Below are 22,510 nucleotides of genomic sequence, written 5' to 3'. Positions count from 1 at the left end.
GTTTGCTTCAGTTTTACATTTTTGTTCTCTTTTCCTGGAGTGTGTGCGTGTGTGTGGGATAGTGGTGGTGGTAAAGAGAAACAGGAAAATTATGAAACACATAAGAGGTCATACGAACAAATAAAGAGAATAAAAATAAAACATCTTGCAATCTTGCATATAATCTTTTCTGTATTTCTCTGAATTCTTGCCATTAGTGATGCACATGGACAAAGCCTAGGTAATTTAGAGTAATTTAGAGCAACAACATTATGGTCTTTCACTTCTAATCTTCCTTTTAGGATCTCTATGCTATGTTCTTTTTTTTCCATGAAATAAATTAATAACTTGTGGGCTAATTCCAAAGTTGATTCTTCAAAAGTAGTGAAAACCATATTAGTTTTCCTGTGACCTACCAAACAGCTATAATTGATTCTGCTGTTGACACTGCAACAGAAAGCATTTGTACAACCAAAAATAGTGTTTTTTTTTTTTTTTTCCTAACCACAAGTAGAAAATCTATCATAAGGTTAATGCACCCTGCTACGGGTATAAAATGTAAGGTACTGAATCAGCATCTCCAACTGTCGCTAAGGAAGGGAAAGCTTCCCCTTTTCCAAGTGGCCATGTTCCCAAATGGAGGTGAATAGAGGACAAGAAGGAGCGGATAGGGGTAATGGAGACCCAGATTCTGTAGAGAGCCAGGACCTGTTGATGAGTTAGTGGGTGGTAATAACAGCATTTTTCATGAGACAGATCCAACAGTGTTCATCCAACAGTGGGAATCATTATGTGCTCTGGTCTGGCTGAGAACTCCATTCCCCTTTTTTTTTTTTTTTTTTTTTTTTTTTTAAGGAGAGAATTAATTAGAAATCAACATAAACAGAAAATGTGATAGTTTAAGGGTAATGAATCTGCATGGGTGTGATTCCATAACTACCAAGTTTGCATTCTTGAACGAAACAAACTTCAGTGTGTGCTAAAAACAAACTCTACTTTGTTATATTATGAATAAACTTGGATCTTCTTGCCACATAGCATGCTAAAGTAGCATATCTGATGGCTGAAGTCTTAGCATAAGCAAACAGCAGGCAAAAGGCTTGTGGTATTTTAACAGGCACAAGAAGATGTGCAAATAGTGGGTATACCATTAAATAAATCCAGCTTTATGTGTTCCATCTAAAATCCTGAGCAGAGAAAATAAGTGGATTTTTCTCCCAGATTCATATAATTGCTGACAGAGCAGAAGGTGCTGACATGTACCTTCATGAATTGCATGCATTTTTGTACTTAACGTGCATGGGCCACTGCATCACCATCTCATTCAGACATGGGCCCTGCACACTGCCCAGGGGAGCACAGGGACTGGGAGGTGGAAAACTGGCTTTGGATTCATATAGACTTCTGACTTTTACGAGCTGAATAACCTAAATTTATCTCTTTATCCGGCTACTCAAACTACCCAACATTCACACACTGCTAATGAGTGAGCATCTAAAGATGGATAAAACTAATAATCTGTATCAAGGAGTTTGTAACCTGGGTATTTAGATACAAGTTGCTCAACCTCTTTGAACCCAGGCTTTCTCATCTTTAACAAGGGAATATCTACTTGATCGATCCTGAGGGGGATTACAGGAGATCACATGGAAGCACCCAGCACCCTTACAGGCACTCATTACAAGTCCGTATGGGTAAGGCATTTCATTTTACCCAAGAAGTACTAACTATATAACCTTGTGCTATTTTGATTCTTATTTAAGGCAGCTGCGAAGCTTTAGTCAATAATGGCTCAAAAACCCCCACGCAAGCAAGGAGGCTGGAGAGAGTGCAGATGTTGATGCTTCTTCTACCATTGGAGATCTGGGGAAAACTGGGGAGCCAGGGACTCGCTAACGGTCATAGAAGGAGGCAGCTTTTACTATCAGATAAGAACATTCTAGGCAAGAAGTCCGCGGGGACTCCAGCCCCCCTCTGAAGACGAGGACCTGCTCAAACAGACTGCAAGAGGTAAGGCATGCCTAGAAATGATACCCAGATGGTACAGAGAACCTGGAAGTGTATGCCAGTAAGGTTCTAAACCTGTGCTCCATAGGATGCAGCTGGAGTGCTTTTTTAATAATGCGAATGCCTGGGTTTCATTCCAAAAGATTCTGACTCAGGAATGAAGAGGTGGGCCCAGGCAGTTGCATCTGTAAGGACGACTCCAGGTGAATGGGACACGGGTGACATCCATGCTCTACTTTAATATCACATCATTGCGATGTTCACAATAAGTATTTATCCCTCTTCTAGGGACTGAGAGACAAAACCTGGTCTCTGACTCTAGAAGCCTACGATGCAGTTAGTAAGAGTCTTTTTATATCTGGAGGCCCATAAATATTTAGACTAGAAATTTAGCACAAGAGAAACTACAAGGCAGGGGCAATTGCTGATGGCTGAGGTCACCTGAGGATGCCATAGAACAGTCAGGAACAGTTATGGGACATGAATGAAAAGAAGACTTTAGACAAATAGAAAGGGAGGAAGACAATGCTAGGGACAAGAACGTTATGTTTGAATACATCAAGAAGATTTGGGAGAATGGTGACTATTACCGTGGAATTTACAGGATTTTAGAGCTCTTCTTTCTCTCTTTAGTTTCAGATGAGAACACTGTGGTCCACCCAGTTAATTAGCTTCCAGCTGATAGGATCATAAACCTTTGGAAGTTTAGAGGGATTGAGTTCAAACAGCCTCCCCAGAGCAGCCCATTTAATCATGCTTAGTAAAACAAATCTTACATTTTGGGGGCAGCCAATATAATTATTTTATAACATCTCTACATACTGAACATCTTAAAACATCTCCCCATATTGAACATAAACCTGCCTGTCTTCCAGGAAGCTCTAGGACCAGAGAGCACACCCAATACATTGTCTCCTTTTTCCTCAAGATAGTTTGTTAAACAGTGCTTGGCGCTTTGGATGCGAAGACGGATAAGACCTAGAAGTTTGAAGTATGGTGAGAGACCATAAACAAAGAAAAGCCAGTGAGGTAAATATTATGTGCAAGGCCTTGGCAGAAAGGAGACAGCTAACCATCTGGAACCACCTACTTGGAAATTCTGACATCCGAGCGGGATTGTGAGAAGTATGGAGAAACTGGGTCGGGGTTTGAATTTAATCTTTTATATAACTGGAAGGAACTGTTTAGAGAGAAATCAGTGACATGATTTAATTTGGTTTTGAGCAAACACTCTGAAAACAAAAAGAAGAATTTCTGAGAAGGAGAAACTAGACGTTGAATTAATAGGACGGTATGTTGTTCCATACCTGGCACGGCTGTTAGCTGAATTAGAAGCGCATTAATGGGAGTAAGGAAAAAAGAGGACATGGATTTTTAAGTTATTTCCGAAGAAGAATGGGCAAGGTTGACAGGATTTGACAATTTTAAATGGGTAAATGAAAAAAAAAAACCAAAAAAGTGGTAAATGAAGGAATAATATATGTTGATTTGGGGGTTTCTAACTGGGGAGACCGGGAACAAAATGATATAATTAATTGAGATATAAAGATCCAGAAATATCCAAGTAGAAAGACAGGTGACTGAGGGAGGGAGAAAAGCAGGTAAAAATGATTTTATTGAGGTCCTGGGGGCTTGGGTTGGTCTTATTCTTCCTTTGTATCCCAAACAGATAGCCCAGGTCTAGGCATATTGATGAGTTCATGATAAATCATAAAGAACAAACAAATCCCATTTTACATATATATATTAAAAAACCCCTCCAAAATCAAGAACTGAAACTGATGGAATGTTGATGCCTTCCCAAGGAAGGATCACCCAGCCTTAGTGGCACTCTTCAGAGGTTTTTTGATTTCACTGAAACATGAAATTTAGGAGAGAAATAAAGGGGAGCAAAAGTTAAGACCGAACACGAGGAGCGTGTGCAGCAGGCTACACGGCTTTACCGTGGAGATGAGAAGGCAGCATTGCGGTTCTGAAAGGGGATGGAATTCTAGGAAACGCTCATGCGTTATGGGAGTTCAGGAAGCAAAGCTGGGGGATCCTAACCTAGCATCTCAACCATCACACCTGAGCATGCACGAACTCAGGTGTGGAATCTGAGAGCCTTCCAAGGCCAGAGAGAGCCAGGATGCCGGAGCTAAGCTTAGCTTCTTACAGCATCATCACCCGATTACATTTTGCAGAGCTTGAGATCCTTCTCTGATGTTCAGTTCTGGTGACAGTTGCTGTGGGGGCAGAACTCGGAAAGGGAGTCCTGAATGCTGCCCCGAGTAGGAGCAAAGACACCTGCCAGTTCTTCCTCTGGTTTTCTGCCTTCCTCACTGGCTAAAACACATTCTCCTTTGCCGCATGCTTCATTGTAAATAATCATTCTACGTGGAGACTCCAGAGCCAAAGAGAGACCCAACACGGCTCACCTTGCATCAGACCCCCAAGAGCTTTGGACCCTGGCTCCCCAGAAGGTGCACTCATCAATATTTATTAGGGAGCTGATTCCAGAGTCCTGATTCATTACCTCTGTATCTAACAAAAATACTAATTATAGACAGTGAAACAGCAAAATGGGAAAGGTCTTTTCTCATAATCATTCACAGGACATTATGGTGATTGTACCCCCCCTCCCTGGCCTCCCCCACCGCCTTATCCGCGGTTTTGCTTTCCACTGTTTCGGTTACCTGCGGAAACCAGGCTTGGGGAGCAGATGGCCCTTCCTCTGACAGTGTCCAAGGTCAATAGTACCCTAATGCTTATGTCACTTGCCTCACTTCATCTCATCACGTGGCATTTTGTCATCTCACATCGTCACAAGAAGGGGAGTGTGGTACAGTGAGACATTCTGAGTGAGCGAGCGAGCACATTTACATACCTTTTATTACAGTACGTCGTTATAATGGTTCTACTTTATTATTAGTGATTATTAACTTCTTACTGTGCCTGATGCATAAACTGAACTTTATCATAAGTGTGTATGTGTAGAAAAGAAACAGTGTATATAGGGTTTGGTGCTATCTCCGGATTCAGGCATCTTCTCGGGGGTCCTTGGAATGTGTCCCCTGCAGATGAGGAGGGACGACGGCCTAGCACTACGAATCACTATTTTTAGTTTCTTTTAGTTTATAAAGACTATTAGGGGAGCCATGGGCTTAGAATTTTATTCTTAGATTTGAAAGTAGTTTTGTTCAGTCTTTAAAATGGCTTATTGAGCAGTCTTTTTTACTCAGCATCCCTTATTGCCCCCTGAATGGGGCTCACAGACGGGTATTTAGAGGGAAAGACCTTAATGATCCACCAATTCACCTTGTCAGCCAGGAAGAACAATCTAATCCATAATAGAGATTCCCCCTAATTTATATGCCTTTATTGTCAAACCCAAAGAAATTATACTAGAAGTATAAATAAAATCTAAAAAAATGAAAAAATAAAATAACAAACCAATTACACATACTCTCATCAAGTACACTTGTCAGTTTTCTCATCAAATGTATTTTTTTAAAGCTTTTATTTATTTATTCACGAGAGAGCCAGAGAGAGAGGCAGAGACACAGGCAGAGGGAGAAGCAGGCTCCCTGCAGGGAGCCCAATGTGGGACTCGATCCCAGGACCCCGGGGTCACGGCCTGAGCCGAGGGCAGACACTCCACCGCTGAGCCACCCAGGCGCCCCTGGTTTGTTGTTTTAAATTGTGCCCTATCATGAGTCATGTTAGACTGGGGCAACAGGTTATAGTAACTTTTTAGATTTGGATCTCATGGAGTAAGGAAATAAAGAGATTGTGAAATAAGTGTTGCTCCAGCGAGCAGATAATTCTCTTTGAAATGACCTTTAACTAAACAAATAAGAATCACGTTGCCAGAAGATCCACAGAAGACTTCTCTGGAAGGCCATCCTTGGCACCTATCTGCTGGGTGGCCTTTGGTGTTGTAGAATGGCCACAGGAGCTGTTTCTACTCGAGGGTTCACTACCAAGTGACTTCAGGCAGTTGACCTACTTCTCGGGACTCTTTTATTTTTTTCCCCCTCTTAAGTAATATGGGGAGATTAGGCTGGCATAGGCCACTCCCCAAAACCTTCCTGCTACTAAAAGGTGTTGCATACCTAATCCACACGTGCTCTTGCTCTAATCCCGTCTATCGCCGTAAAGGGCCCCATCCAGGTGCCAAAGCCAGGAATCTAAGAGTCCCACTCGCCCCCCCCATCACCACCACTCTTCCCCACAGATTCTGCATCCTTAACTAAGAGAGCCCCCATCACTCCACTTCCCCGGGACTATGCTACCAGGCGGCAGTCAGAGCGAGCTTCTAGGAACAATAGTTCAGATCTTATCAGGCCCCTGCTCTCCAAACAGCTGAAAGGCTTCTCCGTGGTGCTCTTGCCCAGGAACCGCCTGTGTCGCTCAGCTCATTCTCTCTCGGCCTCACTTCTGGTCTAAGGGGCCACGAGGAGGACCGTCTCGGCTGCGGAGAGAACCTCCCCCCACTGCCACCTCCTCCAGCATTCTCTTCTTGATGAAAAGCAGAGTGGGACGGGACAGCTGTGCGCTAAGTCAGAGGGTCTGGGTATACTCTCTCCCCTACCATTGCGGGCTGTCACTCGGGGCAGTTGCTTCGTGGTTTTGAGCCTCAGTTTCTTCACTTACAAAATAGATAAAATGCATCGTGAGGTTGTTGTGAGGTTTACAAGAGATGATATACATAAAATGTATATGTGCCTTTCTTTACTCAAAAGCTTTCACAAGTTAGTAACAACATACTGAAAAGAATTGCATCGTGCCCTTTGCAAGGCTCTGCATCGTGGCACCCGACATCATGAAAGCTGTCAACCGGTGTCAGGAAAGCTCATCAGGAGACTTACGTAAGAAATCCAAATAACACATTGATATGTGTGTGCCAACGTGGTGCTTTAAGTCGATCGGATGGTATGTCGCATGGGGTGGTCAAGGGGTTACCATAAAAGGTTTGAAAAGAATGCCTCCGTGAGATGGACAAAAATGCACTATTTTTAAACACATGGCATTTTAATATTTGTTTGGTAAAAGTAATTCCAGTTAGTGAACTAGCGTGAAAGTTCAACTATAGAAATTAGTCAATGTGCCGAAAAGGGAAATTTGCTCAGCCAAACTACGTCCTTTCATTACAAGCTTTACCTAACAATGCCAACTACGTTTACAGTACGCATAGCATACTTCCTATGATTGTCAAAGACGTCATGCTAAACGATGACTCTTATTCATTGGTCATAAATTTTCAGACAAGATAATACTGGGAGGCCCAATAAATTCCAGTGTTTTCAGTTGATCTTCCTTCCACCTTCCTGCTTCGTCCTCACATGCTGTTCGATAGCCTTGTTTTCCAGAGAAAAATCTGAATGTGCATTGGCTAGCTCGTTTGTAAACTATCTCATTAATTTCCAATTCTCTTTAAACAAGCCTTAAAAAGAAATGTTCTGCAGCTTAGAAAGAGTATCTAACAGCTCTGATTTACTTTTAGCCGGAAAATGTTTAATTCTAGGTTCCTAGGTTCTTTCTTTAACCACCGGGACATGCCACAAAAGCAGGTTTAATGTGTGCTTTGCTCACTTTTGTAATTTTAGCATGTGCTAAATGTTCAATAAATCACTGCCACATGAATGGATTTATGCTGTTTTAGTTAGGGCTAAGTTTAATTTCAATTTTTCCTCATATTTTTCTTCCGATAGAATTTCTTTTTTCACCTGTTAGCTTTAAAAAAAACATATGGTCTAACAAACTCCGTGAAAGTATAAAAAGAAACTCGTGCTTTTGAACTGCAGCCCTAACTCCACATTCCTGAAGTTGTGACTGACAACTCTCTAAGGAAAAGGAAGAGCTCTTTGATTTTCCTGTTGGGGGGACTCTGAGATCAGTCTCTTGCTTTCAGATAAGTCAAAGATTACGAGTCCCATTTTATAAGGGGTGCAACACAATCGCAGACTAAAACAATGGTTTATCTAGATTATAGGGCGGAATACGATTAGAAATCAACCCACTTGCCCTCTAACATGGGATTTCTTGAACTGCAGTCCAAAATCCAGAAGATATAGATCCAAAAAAGACGATTAGAAAGAAGTTATTCTTCTACAATAAAGTTTATGAAATTTCCATTTCCTCTTCCTTAAACTTATTTTATTTTTCTTTGCTACATTGTGGACAAATTTGGGATTCAAGTGGGACTCAACTGAAGACTCAGCAGTGAAGGACTGTCATTATACATCCAAAGCAAAATAAGGAAAAGTGAAATCCCACTGTAGATATTTTAATAGCATTATTTACACAGCATCTTTTTTTCTACAGTGCTTTTATACAGAAGGGGAAAATCCTTATGTAAAAAAAAAAAAATCCTACTCCTATAAAGAAAACAAACTGCATATACCACTAAGAAATCTGAGATAGTGACACCAATAAAGAAAGTGAATTAAAATTCAAAGCTTTTTAGATTTTAGTGTAGGTCCTAAATCATCAAAGGCAGAAACTAACAATAACTAAAGGATATACACCTTTTCTAGTCAAGTATACTAATCGTTAATAGTGGAGAATTCATTTGAAATTCAGTCAGTGAAGCCTCTGATGCTTTAAATTACTTAGCTGTGTCATCCCCTAGTACATACATAATAAATATTTGAAAATCTCATGCAGATAAGAAGATGCAGAAGTGGAACATGGGGGCGCTTCATCCCCTTGGGGCTAGGGTACCACGCTATCTTAACAAGTGATATTTGATGTAAGCACCAGAGCCCAGCCGTTATCCCTTTTAATAGTCTTTAAATAATAATATAGAAACCGGAGCTTATGTAAAGCAGGGTCTCAGATATATTACTTTATTTGGGAGGGAGCATGGACACACAGGTAAAAACTGCTCTTGAATATGTTGATGAAGAGATCTGTAATCGCCATCCTCCTCCATCTTTTTTAAACCACTGGAACACCAGTAGCAAATCTTCATTATTTTCAACTAAAATTAACTCATTTCTCCTACATTCTGTGCAAATTGAACCATGTCTCTATGGCGATAATTTAAAATAATATTTTGCAGGTCACATTAGGTACAGTTGAACGTAATTCCTCTTTTGATTCTTTTACCCTTAGTCTTTTCCAGTGTATTGGAATCTGTGCATCAGATAGCATAAGGCCTGCCCTTGCAAACATTAATAAGACCTATCCTTTAGGAACAGTTACTTACACTTTGTTTAATCTCTAATGGAAAGGATTTCTCTAAATATTTACACCAGAACAGTTGTCAGAATGAATCCTGCAAAATTGCTGGCATACTCCCAGGAGCAGGGAACTGGCATGGGGGAGGGGAGACTCCTGGTCCCTGGTCGTATAATTTTAAGCAGTCCTAGAATTTCAGGGAGCTGCTTGCTGGAGTCTGAAGGGTTTGTATTAACAAAAAGGTACTTCAGTGTGTAGACCAATTCAAGTAAAGTATCTCAACAGCCACTTTCGTTTATTGCTCTTGTAAAAATGACTCTCCGTTTGCTTCAGGTTTAAACTAAAGGAATTATTTAGGTTTCAGAGACCCGGTAAATAAATTGTGTATGAGAAAAGAAACTTGTACAAGAGGTGTGAAGAAACACCAGACTTACTCTGCGCGAGGCTCCCAAGGTGCTTAATAGAAATGACTTGTTGCTTCCATGAATTGCTGAGTGAGAGTTAGCATGCAAGACTTAAACAGGAGAGACCCGAAATCTGCCAAGATAAATGCAGCAGTGTTTTATAAATTAACTCAGCTGTCTGTGTGTTTGTTTTTTCTTTGGAAGATTCTAAAATTAAGACTGTTCGACTCATCTTAGCATTGGTTTAGAATTTGGAGAGTATTTGAGGAAGTGATTTGGGGCTAGGAAGGGTAGAGAAAATATCCTGCACTGGAAAATGTTGGCAATTTTCTTTGGAAATGTGTTCTTACCTAAAGAAAAGTAGCCCTTTTGCCTCTCAACCTGCTAATTAAATAGTTTGGTTAAACACTATCAAATAAAGTTTTCTGGGATTATAAACTCTCCATTTATAGTATGGGCAATATATTAAGTTCAGAGACAGTTTTTAATGAATTTCTGGAAAGCTGGTCAGATGTCCACATGGGTGCTGAAAATGGCAGTGGTAGCCTGAAATGGTTGGGAGCTCCTTTTTTTCTGGAAGTCTCCTTTACTCTGTTAGAAATTAAACTTTGAGGGGGATCCCTGCATGGCTCAGCAGTTTAGTGCCTGCCTTCGGCCCAGGGCATGACCCTGGGGTCTCGAGATCGAGTCCCACACCAGGCTCCCTGCATGGAGCCTGCTTCTCCCTTTGCCTGTGTCTCTGCCTCTCTCTCTGTCTCTCATGAATAAATAAAATCTTAAAAAAAAAAAAGAAATTAAACTTTGAGGTATGGAGACATAATGCTCACAGGTCTGAAAACACACATGAATCAGGACTGGGTCCCGGAAGCTCAGTGCTGGGTGAAAAGGCACGTGCTATTGATTATGGATACTGGGGTCAAGTATGCATCTCCACCATCCTGCCGGGGTAACTGGGTTCCGAGGGAATTCCACTGATCTATGTTAAAAGCTTAGGTCTATATCAAGCTCTGGACTAGAAAGCTGGGTGGGTGTCTTGGAAATGTGGTATAGGAAAGAGAGATCGCCCCTTCTTTGTGGAAAGGGCTAAAAGTTACCTTAAGAGTTGGCTTGAGGATGGCATGAAGTGAGGAGGGCGGGGAATGGAGGGAGGAGCGGCTGAGGATGCCACCTGTGGGCTTTTTTTCTTATTGCCAAACAGCAGTGAAGGCCCCTTAGGACTTAGATCAACAAACTGGTCATAAATTGGAAAAACAACACTGAAGTCTACAAAAAACCAAATCTTCAGCAGCTCAATGTGGCCAAGCAGCATTTGTCTGTATCTTTTCTATTTTGTGGCAGAAAGGACATGCCACCAAAACATAGAGACTCAAGGAAATAAAGGTCATAGTTTTGCTGCTAGGTTTCCAAAACTAAATTCTTCTATTCTTAGATTAGCTCATCATCAAATTCAAGACCAAAGAAAATCAGGTATACGGTGCCACTAACTCGGTAATACCGTGTTGCCTGCAGGTCATGGTAACTCTGCAGTGTGCACAGCGCAGGAGGTCAGGGCGATTGGCCAAACGTTACCCTGGGCTCAACTGCCAGAGGAGGATGGCCAGGAAAGGGCTCTGCCCGTCTGCCTCTCTGTGGATTTAAAATAAGCAATACCACCCAGCCACATGTTTGAACAAAAGGAGCTACTAGTACAAAGTCATAGGGGTATCGAAATATACCGAAATTATTCTAAATTATAAAGGAATGTGAAACTTACCACATTTAAGGACCCTGAACAGTGGGAAACTCTGTATCTTCGTACAATTAAAGATCCATCACATGAGGCAGACAGTGTATCCTTTCTGGGTATTTGAGGCAATGCCAATAGTTTCAAAGGTGGACTTTCCCTTAGATTATGAAGCACAAATATATTTGTGCTCTGTGAATATTTTCCTATAAAAAGGCTTAACAGTCTTCTGACATCTAACATACTCAAAGTTTAAAATTAGAGCTCCTCTTATTGATAACTTCTCTTTAGATACAGCATCATATTTCCTTTTTAAGGTTTTATTTATCTGAGAGAGAGAGAGAGAGCAGAGGGAGAAGCAGGCTCCTCGCCAAGCAGGGAGCCCAAAGTAGGGCTCGATCCCAGGACCCCGGGATCATGCCCGGAGCTGAAGGCAGTCACTTACCTGACTGAGCCACCCGGGCGCCCCTATAGCATCGTATTTCTAAATAGTTTTCTTTCCGGTACAAGAAATTCTGAGTGTACCCTCGGCCCTGTCCTCGCTCCGGAGGTTTTAGATCCCTTGTCCTGGAAATGCACTACAATTTTCTTATTTCCAAATGTTACTTCAGTAATATCATACTTAAATTGAATTTAGGATGTTTGCAAGGATCTCTTCCCTTCCCCTACTAATCAGACACCTCTTTTACAAAGCCTTAGACCAAATTCCTTAGGTTCTTTTTATCTACTGAGGAAGGGAGGAGGAGACTCTGCAGTGAAGACAGCAGGAGTACTGTGTGCATTCGCACCCCCGCAGGCAAAGTGGTTTATAAGATGATGGTGACAACTGTGCATACTTCTATCTCTTGCATGCTTAGGGTGAATAATCGATTAAAGAAAAAAAATTGGTGGAAAAGCATTGTTTTCTGGTGGCTCTCCTGCTCTCTGTAACTCCGGATTGCTCCCAATCCTCAGGGACAAGTAACTAGGTCTGACCACGGAGCAATGGCTCAAGCGTGCTGTGATGACCCTCCTCCCAAGGAGCCTGGCTTTCCTCAGTCTAATTACTTTTGGCAATTGTGGTTATTGGGATTTGGCCTAGTGACTCACTAGAACCCAAATTCTCCCAAGGAGCCCCCTTAACAAGCAGAATTAAGTCTGACAGGAAGCCCAGACTTCCACTTCGCTTTTACATGGAGATTTCCCTGGTTTATGACAAGGCTTGAAAATCCTTCATGGACTAGAAAAGAATAATAATAAGTGAGATGGAATGAAGATAACCACCCAAGGAAGAGCACATTAGGAGAGAAGTAAAAGCAGTAAGTTCATGAGCAAACCACCTACCACCGAAAGCCATTAAGATGGAGTTAAAACTCTGCTATTTATAGTAGTTTTACTGATCAACAGTAGTCAATTTGAAGTTAGTCAGGAATTGTAGAAACTATAAAAGAATGTTTATTTCTTGTTAGGCAGTTTTCTAACCACTACGTGTTTTCTAGAAACAAAGCGTACTCTAGGGCACAGTCCCAATCATCTGGTAAGACATGGAAACACTTGTTTATCATTAAGCAGCTTTGAGAAAAAATCTGGGGTATGGCTGGTCCCCCATCTTCTGTCCGTCCCTGCCTCGCCCCCCACAGAGGGGCCCAGCGGGGAGCACACTCATCTGGGGTCGCAGCTCGCCCACCAGCCCCCTGTCCCGCCAAGTCCTACCAAGGTGGTGTCTGGGAAACTCAGTGGCATTTCTCCCTGTGCGCACTCGCTCTCTTTGCTTAGACTCTCTGGCTGAGAAGATTCTCTATCAGATGCTCTCGTTGGCTCTAGTCGGTGCCACAAGTTCAAGACCACTCCGTGGATAACCAAGATGGGTCTCATCTCTTATCACACCCCACACAGGTCCGTTTTGTCTGCCTCACCCCCACGAAGCTGGCCCTGTTTTTTCATAATTGCTTGGCTGTCATAGTTATTCTTAATTAAGGGTCCAATAGTAGTTCTCAGTCTCGGGTGCAAATTACTTGGGACAACCTCTGCAAATACAGATCTCCAGGCCCCACCGCCTAGAGATTGTTTCATTTGGTCGAGGATGGAGTCTGGCCTTTTTTTTTTTTTTTAAGATCTCCAGGTGATTCCAATTTGAAATCAGGGTTGAAAAATCACTGTACCAAGGCCCATAAAGCAAGAATTTGGAGTGGAGATTACCGTTAATACTCACGGCAAAAGTAATACGGATAGCAGATTTTATGAAGCACCATAAAGATGACTTTTCTGGAAAACAAAAACTAGCCAGTGAAGTATCTGTTGTGGTTGTAAATTACATAGAAGGATTTTGATATTTAACTGCAAAATTATAGACTTTGCCATATCCTCATGCCTAAGTTAATCTTCTCCTGGATATGCACATGGTAGATGAGAAGAATAATCTTAGAGTACTTCACATAAAATGTGCTATCCTATTGCTTCTAAGGGAAAAACAATCTGCAACTTTTTATGTTTAAAAACCGTCAACAAGGTGAGTTTAAGGAAAGAGAGAGAAGAGGAAGGAGGAAGAAAGAGAAGTGGGAGAAAGTCCTAGAAAACCAGAAGCAACCTCAATAGTAAATGTTTGGGAAACATTTGTAGCTGTTCAACAAGTAGGAAGAAAGAATGAGCGAGGAGAGAGTAAGGGAAAGAAAAGTTGAGGTGGGTCTGAGGAGCTGCACCTACGACTGCCGCCAGGTACCAATCCCAGTAGTTGAGGGGACGTGAAGAAATCCGAGAAGGACACAGGCTTTGGAGCCCAACATGGGCTGAAGTCCCAGGCCCGCCACAGCTTTGTCAAGTGATGGCAGGTGACAAACACGGGACTATCGGCACCTTCCTTACAGGGCAAATATGAGGACTAGATGAGATAACATTTGCAAAACCATCAAGTACAGGATCTGGAACTCACAGGTGGTTAAAACACGGCAGCTGTTTACATAATAATCAAGTATCTCAACATTCACTTTACCAAATAAATACAAATGTGTAGTAAAATAACATATATATGATATGTTATATATATATGATATATGATATATAACATATATATTTTATATATATATATATTGCACCCCTGTAGGCAAAGTGGTTTATAAGATTTATATATATATTTATATTTAATATATTTTAATATATTTAAATATATGTAAATATAACGGCTCTGACAACCATGAAACTCCAGTTTGCCAGGAGGCATTGGTACATGCTCCGGCATAACATTTTTGTCTCTTTCTTATCAGCAAAATGTGACTGAGCCTTGCCTCTCCTTCCATGACAGCCTTTGTCAAGATGACTGTGTTCGTACCTGTGAGGTCACTTTGTATAAGAAAAGAATGTCACCACGAGAAACAAGCTGTTCTTTTTCTTACCAACTTATCAAGCATATGTTAAAAAAACAGTGTTCTAAAATAAGCATCTCACAAATTCTGTTATTTTATATTGTGTGGTGGTGGTTTGTATTATGTGGTTATAAAATGGGGGCTGCTTTACCACTTACTCTCAGGAATGTGCTTTGTATTGGGGTATAATTATAAATATGCTTACCAGCTAGTTTTCTGAGGACAGTTTTTGGGAGTGAATACAGTGCACTGCATTATTGCCTGTTCATTCGAGAAAGATGTTTTAAGGTAACCGAATCTCATCCCATGCCCACGCCGAGGGCTCGGCGGAGAACTGGGAGAAGAGACTCTCTAGAAGAGGTTACCTGCTTCTGATGCAGAAGGCCTCATCTGAATTGGAAGAGAAAGAGGGGGTGGGGCTGGATAAGTAAGTCAGTGGGGATGTTTCAGAGATGATCCACACATTGTACGGACCGACTGGATTCCTTCAAGTTCCAACCCATCCTCAGAACCTCTTATTTTAAGAGAGCACACTTTGGGGAGAAATCTGCTTGGAAGGGGATTGCCACCGTTATGAGTCGATGGCAGATCCAGATGGAATGCTTTTTTAAAAAGAGCATTCTTACAGCTTAAGGGAACGCATCTTTCATTATCACAACATTTTTCACTTTTCCTATGATCTATGGCAAAGTAATACAGTCCCACGGGTGAGGAGATTTCTAAGTGCGATTGTCAGTGGCATGATTTGGCAACTTAAAATTGAATCTCAGTGACCGCTGTCTCATATAATACAAAGAGTATTATAAAAATGAGAGGCTTCAGTTGAGAATGATATATTAGATAATAGGCAAAGTACATCAATGTAATTACTCTTATTTTAATTTCTTATTACTCTTATTTTGTTACTGCCAATAAAGATCTCGATGTCAGCTATGAGAACACTTTTAATAGCAATAAATACGGCACCACTAGATCTTAGCTCATGCGTTCAACTATCCCCTTTCTCTGACTCCAAAATACTTCTCTTCAGCCCCGACACTCTGAGGCTTTGATTCTGAGCTACTACTTGCTCTACTGGCCCTCAAAGTAAAGACAGTTCAAAAATAAATAAATAAATAAATAAGCTTCCTACCAAATCTGCTTCTCTTCCTTTCCTGTCTTTTCATTTATCTCCACTGCTTTTCCATTCACCCAGATCTGAGTCCTTACACTACGAAGCCTGGTGCCAAATACGTCCCTCCCTCTCTTTTCCCTTCGTGTCCAATTAGTTGCCAAGACCTATACGTTCGATCCATATAAATTATCGGCTTTATACATTCCCTTGCTCAGTCAGTCACCACTATCCTGACACGGGGCCTTATTATCTTACACGTGGGCCATGGCAGTTGCTGCCTCGACTCCAGGACAGGCCACTCCTGACAGCTTGTCACGGGAGGGGAGTTCTTCAGCATCTCTCCAGCCAGATTCCAAGCCAGCTCCCTGTGACTCCAAGCCCTGGGACAAGACAGATCTACTGAAAACCTGAGTACACTGAGCGATGCTATGGCTATGGTGTCTGGGCACTAGATACTGCGAAGAGTGAGAAATGGTATAACTAATTCCATCTCTACTTTGATAAGGCGCTTATTAAGTACTCTTTAACCACATTTCCTTATAATAAGGGGATATTTATATTTGTTTGCACTTCCAGTCTTCATCGCCTAAACTTGGTTGAAAAAGACAGCCAAGTTTAGAAGAGCTGTTTAACTGTGAGTATTTACGTCACAGCCACGGTTTATGTTCTCAGACCAAAAAGATGATAAGTTGAAGAGACTATAGCAATCGCTTAGCTATAACTCGTTGATCAACCACCTTACTTCACAGATGAGGAATTGCAATCTTAAGCGGTGTAAAGGGACTTGCCTGGATTATTCAAATATTAGCAGGTGTGCTGGATCTAGAACCCAGATCCTCTACTTCTCAGTCTACTTCTCTCCAGCAGACACTGGGGATTCTCTCAATGGCATCGTAGGTCCCAGTCTCTGGCATGAACTTAGGATGCTTGCTACTCATTGTTTCCTAAAGGTCAGATACCACCCTGATAAGGTACTGTTTCGAAGACTGGATTAGATTCTTGCAGAAGGCATGATGACAGTTAAGAGCTATTAAATATACATTTAATTGGGCAATCATATTTTTTAGTATTACTGAGTTTTCTCTGTGAAACTTCCAGAAAAAAATGTAGGGACAGCAGATGGTAACTAGGTCCTTTGCCAAGATTACAAATAAAGCAGAAATCCTCTTATCAGACAAGAGGCACCTGTAACCATATCTTTTAAAACGAATTTTTGAGATTATCCAAACTTTTCAAATGTGAAGAAAAAATGTAGGCATTTTGCTTCAAAGTTTCATGCTGTTGAAAACTCTTCAGAGCAGAAAATAGGATTGTATAGCCCTCAATGACTTTTAGACAGTAAGCATTCTCAGCACCCCCATAGTCCTTGAGAATGGAACATTCCATTCTTTTCAGTATTGCTGGATAAGTACTTTAAGCAGAATTCTAGTAATATTCCTGAAGGGAAAGATCTGATGGGCAGGATTAAATAGAAAAAAAATGTCCAGTAAATTTTTACAGACATATATTTTACACTTTTTTATAGTTTGTTAAGGTAGAGTCGCAAAGCATTTCAAACTTACTGGGTTGTCCAACCGATGGTAAATTCAAGATAATCCAATCATTTTAAATCTGAAGAAAACATTCACAATTGAGAAAGCAACCCACATTTTCCCTCAAAATCAAAAGCAAGGTAGAGAAATCTATGTGATTTATGATGCAACACTTCTCAAATGATCATTCTCGAAAGCATGCCAGTGTTCAATGCACTGTTCAGAGAAGAAATAGTTCTAACCAAGTAAAACACGTAATTTCAACACACTGTCTTGCATGATCCTTACCATGCTCTCAGAACTGAATGATGTTTTCCTAATGGTAACCAAAGTTGATTCTTACATTTCTTGAAATATAATACCCACTCTGATGGCATTTCAAGAATTCACTACTTGGAAAAGGATTTTTTGGGGGGTGGGATAAGCGGATAGCGGGGAAGTAGGAAGAAAGGTTAGGACAACATCCAAAATGAAACATTCAGATAAAGCGGGGAAAGATGATTTAAGAAATTACTCTATGTAGAAAAGTCTTATTTTTTGATACTTTGTTCTTATAATTGCAGAGGGACCATTTGGTCTTGACTCTACTTAGGGTTCTGACAACTCCACACAATATACCACCAACATTACATAGAATTTAAAAGAACTGCATTAAAAAAAAAGATTAAATGCAATTGGAGAATATTTTCAGGTATTTAGTAGTAATCTGGAGATCTCTGTCCAGATTTAAATAGTCTAAAATAATCAGATGACTAATAAATTTGTTTTGTAGTACTGCGGCATGTATGGTTTTCCCATAACTTGAAAGTCAAATGTAACTACATGTTGTAATTTCCACACATTGCTTTCCGGGGACCTAATTTGTAGAATATTAAATTCTGGGTAAATACTTAATGAAACAATGAGTTAGCAAAAGTTATCTGCTTAGAAACTGAAATACTGTTCATTTTTCATGCTTAGAGGAACAACGAAATGTTGACATTAAGTCAATTTCACACTCATTCTTATATTCTCAATTACTTTACATGGAAAAACTGGGGATTAAAAAGACAATATTTAAGAATCATCATCCTTAATGTTCTAAGTAAAATCCTTCTACTGAAGCAATAAATAATTAAAATAGTATGACAAAAGGATATTTTAAGAAAGAACTCTGATAGTATAATAATTATAGTTCTAATATTATAATATATATTAAAATTTACAAAAATGAAGTTTTTTTTTTTTTTTTTAGATGTTGCCATTACAGCCTGAGAGTTTAAATTTGTGACTTTGATTCATGTAGATATCACATGATACGTTGCAGGATGTTTTCTCCAAAAAATTTTACTGTGTCTCCTATGTATTAAACAACGTCTCTTTCAAAAACAAAGTAGACTGGTAACTGAAGTAGACAAGTGAGAAAACGCATTGTAGCCAATATCCAAACCATACTTCCATTCAAAATTAATATTACAACATGCATGGTCAAATGAAAGATTTTTCTAGCCTATAGTTAACTTGTTATTTACCAGAATTAGCAGTATTATTACCAAGAGTGTATCAGAATCTCAAAGAATGGCTCAAAATCTGAAATAAGGTCATGGGCAATGACCAACAATATATTCCGATAAGATGGTTTTATCTTATTACCACTATTTCCCTTGTATTCTTACTCCTTTATTTCAAATATTTATGAAGGATTTTTAGAAGCTTTACAGATTATGCAATCAGAGCTTTGTAATTATTATGCACGCAATAGCTTTTCAAAACTCGCGTGTATCTAGAATCCAGACAATTAAAATCAAATTAATAGATGGCATCAAATAAAAAGGATACTACAAAGGCATCTGACGTTTCTAACAGTAATCTTCTGGAGTAATATGATCCTATAATGTCTTCTGAATAACCAAGCAATGTTATTATATTTAGCAAGCTTCGCTACTGCTCTTCATTATTACTGTTATTACTAGATATTGAATTCTTTGACATTGGTCGCTAATGTATAATAACATAAATAGCAGTTCAAAAATTTCCAGTCAACCAGAAGAGCTTCTTCTCCAAACAAAGTGGATAAATGAGAGTCTGGAGACCATCACATTTATTACTTAACATACCTGGCATCCTCTCTGTGACATAGATCACCAGGTAGTGAAAAAGCAGGAGATCAGCTCTACCCACCAGCTGTACGGCTTTGTAGAAGTTACTTAGCCTCTGTTTCTCAGACTCTTTCTCTGTAAAATGGGACTCTTAATACCTACACTTCAAGTTACTATTTAGGGGTCTGAGTGTATCACTCACGTGAAAATGCAGTGCAATAGTGAGGTTTTGTGCTTATTATCATCATGGCAAGTATGACCTTTACTTTCATTAGCAGATAGCGTGGAATTCCAAACCTGACCGTACTAAGTTGCAAGGACGGAGCTGGAATTGGGGGTTCTTGATTCAACACTGTACTTAAAACCAAATCTTGCCTCTGAAAACACTGCTGGTTGGGGAATCTTGAATAAGGGTTGCGTTTCATTTTTTATCGTAAACAAATTCAAGTTAGTCACCTCTAGGAGCTGTATATGAATCCAAATAGGTAAAAAAAAGTTATTGTGTATTTACTCACTGATGACTCCAGAGATATTTTTTAAGGCACAAAATTTATGTTTAATAGGCTCTTTTTGGGACACCTGGATGGCTCAGCCATTGAGCGTCTGCCTTTGGCTCAGGTCAGATCCTGGGGTCGTGGGATCGAGTCCCACGTCGGGCTTCCTGCAGGGAGCCTGCTTCTCCCTCTGCCTGTGTCTCTGCCCCCCCCCCTCGGTCTCATGAATAAATAAAATCTTTTTTAAAAAACGCTCCTTCTCCTATAAGAACACTAGTTTTCACAAAGTACGGACAAAAGGTACAGCAGGAAAGCCGGAGAATACTAATGTGGCTTTATCTGCTACATCCGAGTATTAGCCATGGTTGCTTAGACTTGACAATACTGAACACTACAAACAAATGTCTTTTTTTTTTTCTTGGCAAGAAACTTTTGCACTAAAACATTCAAGAGACCACTTTCAAAACACTTGGAAAAAAACAGCTCTTAACACCTCAACTTCCACCTCTGGTATTTTTAGAGAAGATTTTTTAAAAGTCTAGGAAAGTGAAGCTATTTAACCACAGGCCCAAAGGGATAATACTCTTAAAGCTTCATGTTAGTTGTTTTTTTTTTTTTTTTTTAGGAAAAAGTAATGGCTTTTTATTTATTTATTTATTTTTTCGAAAATACCTTTGACCTTATCTTTCATCAAAATTCGTTTTCCCAGACCGTATTGGAGGAAAACGTTCTTACACGTTGAAGAAATTTCCAAAGAAACGAGTATGTGCACACTGCAATTCGGCCCCGGGTTTCTGGACATTGAACACCCTTCCCTGTGCCCCCCCCCCCACCCCCACCCCCCCTTTCTCCAGGAGCCACACTGCACCTGCCAAGGGCCTGGTCGGTCTCCTCCGAGGACGCAAGGGGTCGCCCCTCTCCCAGGAGTTCACCGGCCGACCCGGCCTCGGAGGCCGACCGCAGGGCGCGGCCGCAGCATCCCGGGCAGGGGAGCTCTCCCGGCCCCTGTCCCGCGCTCACCCGCTGCGCCTCCGACTCGGCCTGGAGGCGACGGCGGCAGGTCCAGAGGCGGCTCGTCCCGAGGAGGGTCCCCGCCCGGGGCCGGCGGGAGCCGAGGCACCGCCAGCTCGCCCTCCCGGGGGGCCTCCTTCAGAAACGGGGCCCCGCACTGCGATCGGAAGCGCCCCTGTCTACACTGGCGGCCCCGGGGTCCCGGCGGGGAGAAGGGGATGGCGCGCGGGGCAGCGCGGGGCAGCAGGCGCCCGGGGCCGGCGAAGGGGGGCGGGGACCCCGGGGCGCGGCTGAGCGAAGGGGGGCGCCGGGGAACCGAGGCCGCAAACCCCTCCGGGCCCCCCGCCCCTCGCTGCGCGGCCCCGGGGCGCAGGCGAACCGGCCCGCGTTCGCCCGAGGCCGGCGACACTCGGGGAGCCTTCGGGGCCCCTCGCGTCCGGGGCGCAGACGGCGGCGGCGGGGCGTCCCCAGCCCTCCGGCCCGTGCCCCGCGCCCGGCGGCGGGGGTGGCAGGGGCGTCGTCCTGGGCGCCCAGCGAGCTCCGGGCGGGCTCCTCCGGCCCCGGCCCCGCAGCCTGCAGCGCGCCCTCCGCGGGCACCAGGTCCCCGGGGGTCAGGACGCGGCGCCCTCCGCGGGCACCAGGTCCCCGGCGGGCAGGACGCGGCGCCCTCCGCGCGCCCAGCTCCCGTGCCGGGCACCCCGAGCGCGGCGGAGGGAGCGCGGGCGCCGGATCCCGGACGACCTGTCGCGCGGCCCCACCGGGAGCGGCGGGCGGACCCGGGCGGCCCGGGAGGCGCGCCCCGAGCTTGGTGGGGAAGCGCACCGTCCGCGCGCGTCCGCCCCGCGGGGCCCCTCGGAGGAGCCCAACCCCGGCCGGCCCCGCGCTCCGCGTGCCGGGCAAGGGCGTGGGCGGGCAGCCGCGTCCCGGGCAGTCCCCAGGCGCTCGCGGCGCTGCAGCCGCCCAGCCGGAGCGCCCCGCCCGTCCTCTCGCGCCCCCCGCGCCCCCCGCGCGTCCGCCGGCTCCCGGGCTGCTCGCCCCCCGAGCGCGGTCTCCGCGCGCCTCCCCCGGCGCGGACTCGGCGGCTCGGCAACCCGCGGTCCCCACCCCCGGCCCCGGGGGCGCGCAGACACCTCGAGCCCGTCTAGCGAACGCACGCGGCTTCCCCTAGAACCCGGAGCAGCGGGGGGCGGCAGCCAGGTTCGCGCCCGCGGGGATGCGGCGGAGGCGAGGGAGCCCCGAGGGGGGCGAGGAGCCCGGAGGGGGGCGAGGGCACCCGGAGGGGGATGAGGGAGCCTGGAGGGGGCGAGGAGCCCGAAGGCGATGAGGGAGCCCCGAGGGGGGCGGGGGAGCCCCGAGGGGCCGAGGGCGCGGGGCCGCCCGACAGGTGGACGCGGCGGGGGAGCCCTGGCGCACGAAGCCCGGCACTTACTTCTTCGCTGGCGCCTTCCCCGGGAGGCGTTTTGGCTGCCGATGTATTCCATAAAGTTCAAAATGATAAAAAACCAAGAAATGAGTCGCAAGTGCATAGTAACCCAGTAGCGGTTCCCGTCCCTTCCTCCTGCTTCTGTTAACCGTAGCAGCAAGCGTCTGGGACCGGGGCAGGCGCTGGGGCTCGGGGCGCGCGAGCCCGCGGCGGACGACCTGGCCCCGGGCTCCGAGGGGCGCG

The 22,510-nt window shown here is 43.5% G+C and overlaps 1 protein-coding gene across 3 annotated transcripts in view; it reads right to left on the bottom strand.

Annotated features, from left to right (window-relative positions):
* Positions 1-22,510, bottom strand: part of RSPO3 (R-spondin 3) — an 83,642-nt gene extending 61,132 nt beyond the window's left edge. The window contains exon 1 of one of the 3 annotated variants that reach the window (XM_077902584.1): positions 22,274-22,510. In XM_077902584.1, coding sequence (XP_077758710.1) covers positions 22,274-22,370 — 97 coding nt within the window. In that variant the 5' untranslated portion in view covers positions 22,371-22,510. Of the gene's footprint in view, positions 1-15,984; positions 16,091-22,273 lie in introns of those variants that run through there. The other 2 variants (XM_077902585.1, XM_077902586.1) reach the window with 2 other exon arrangements.

The sequence above is a fragment of the Canis aureus genome, chromosome 1, assembly GCF_053574225.1.
Source record: "Canis aureus isolate CA01 chromosome 1, VMU_Caureus_v.1.0, whole genome shotgun sequence".
Taxonomy (NCBI): domain Eukaryota; kingdom Metazoa; phylum Chordata; class Mammalia; order Carnivora; family Canidae; genus Canis; species Canis aureus.
Note: the sequence above shows the minus strand (reverse complement) of the source record. Positions and strands in the feature narration are given on the sequence as shown.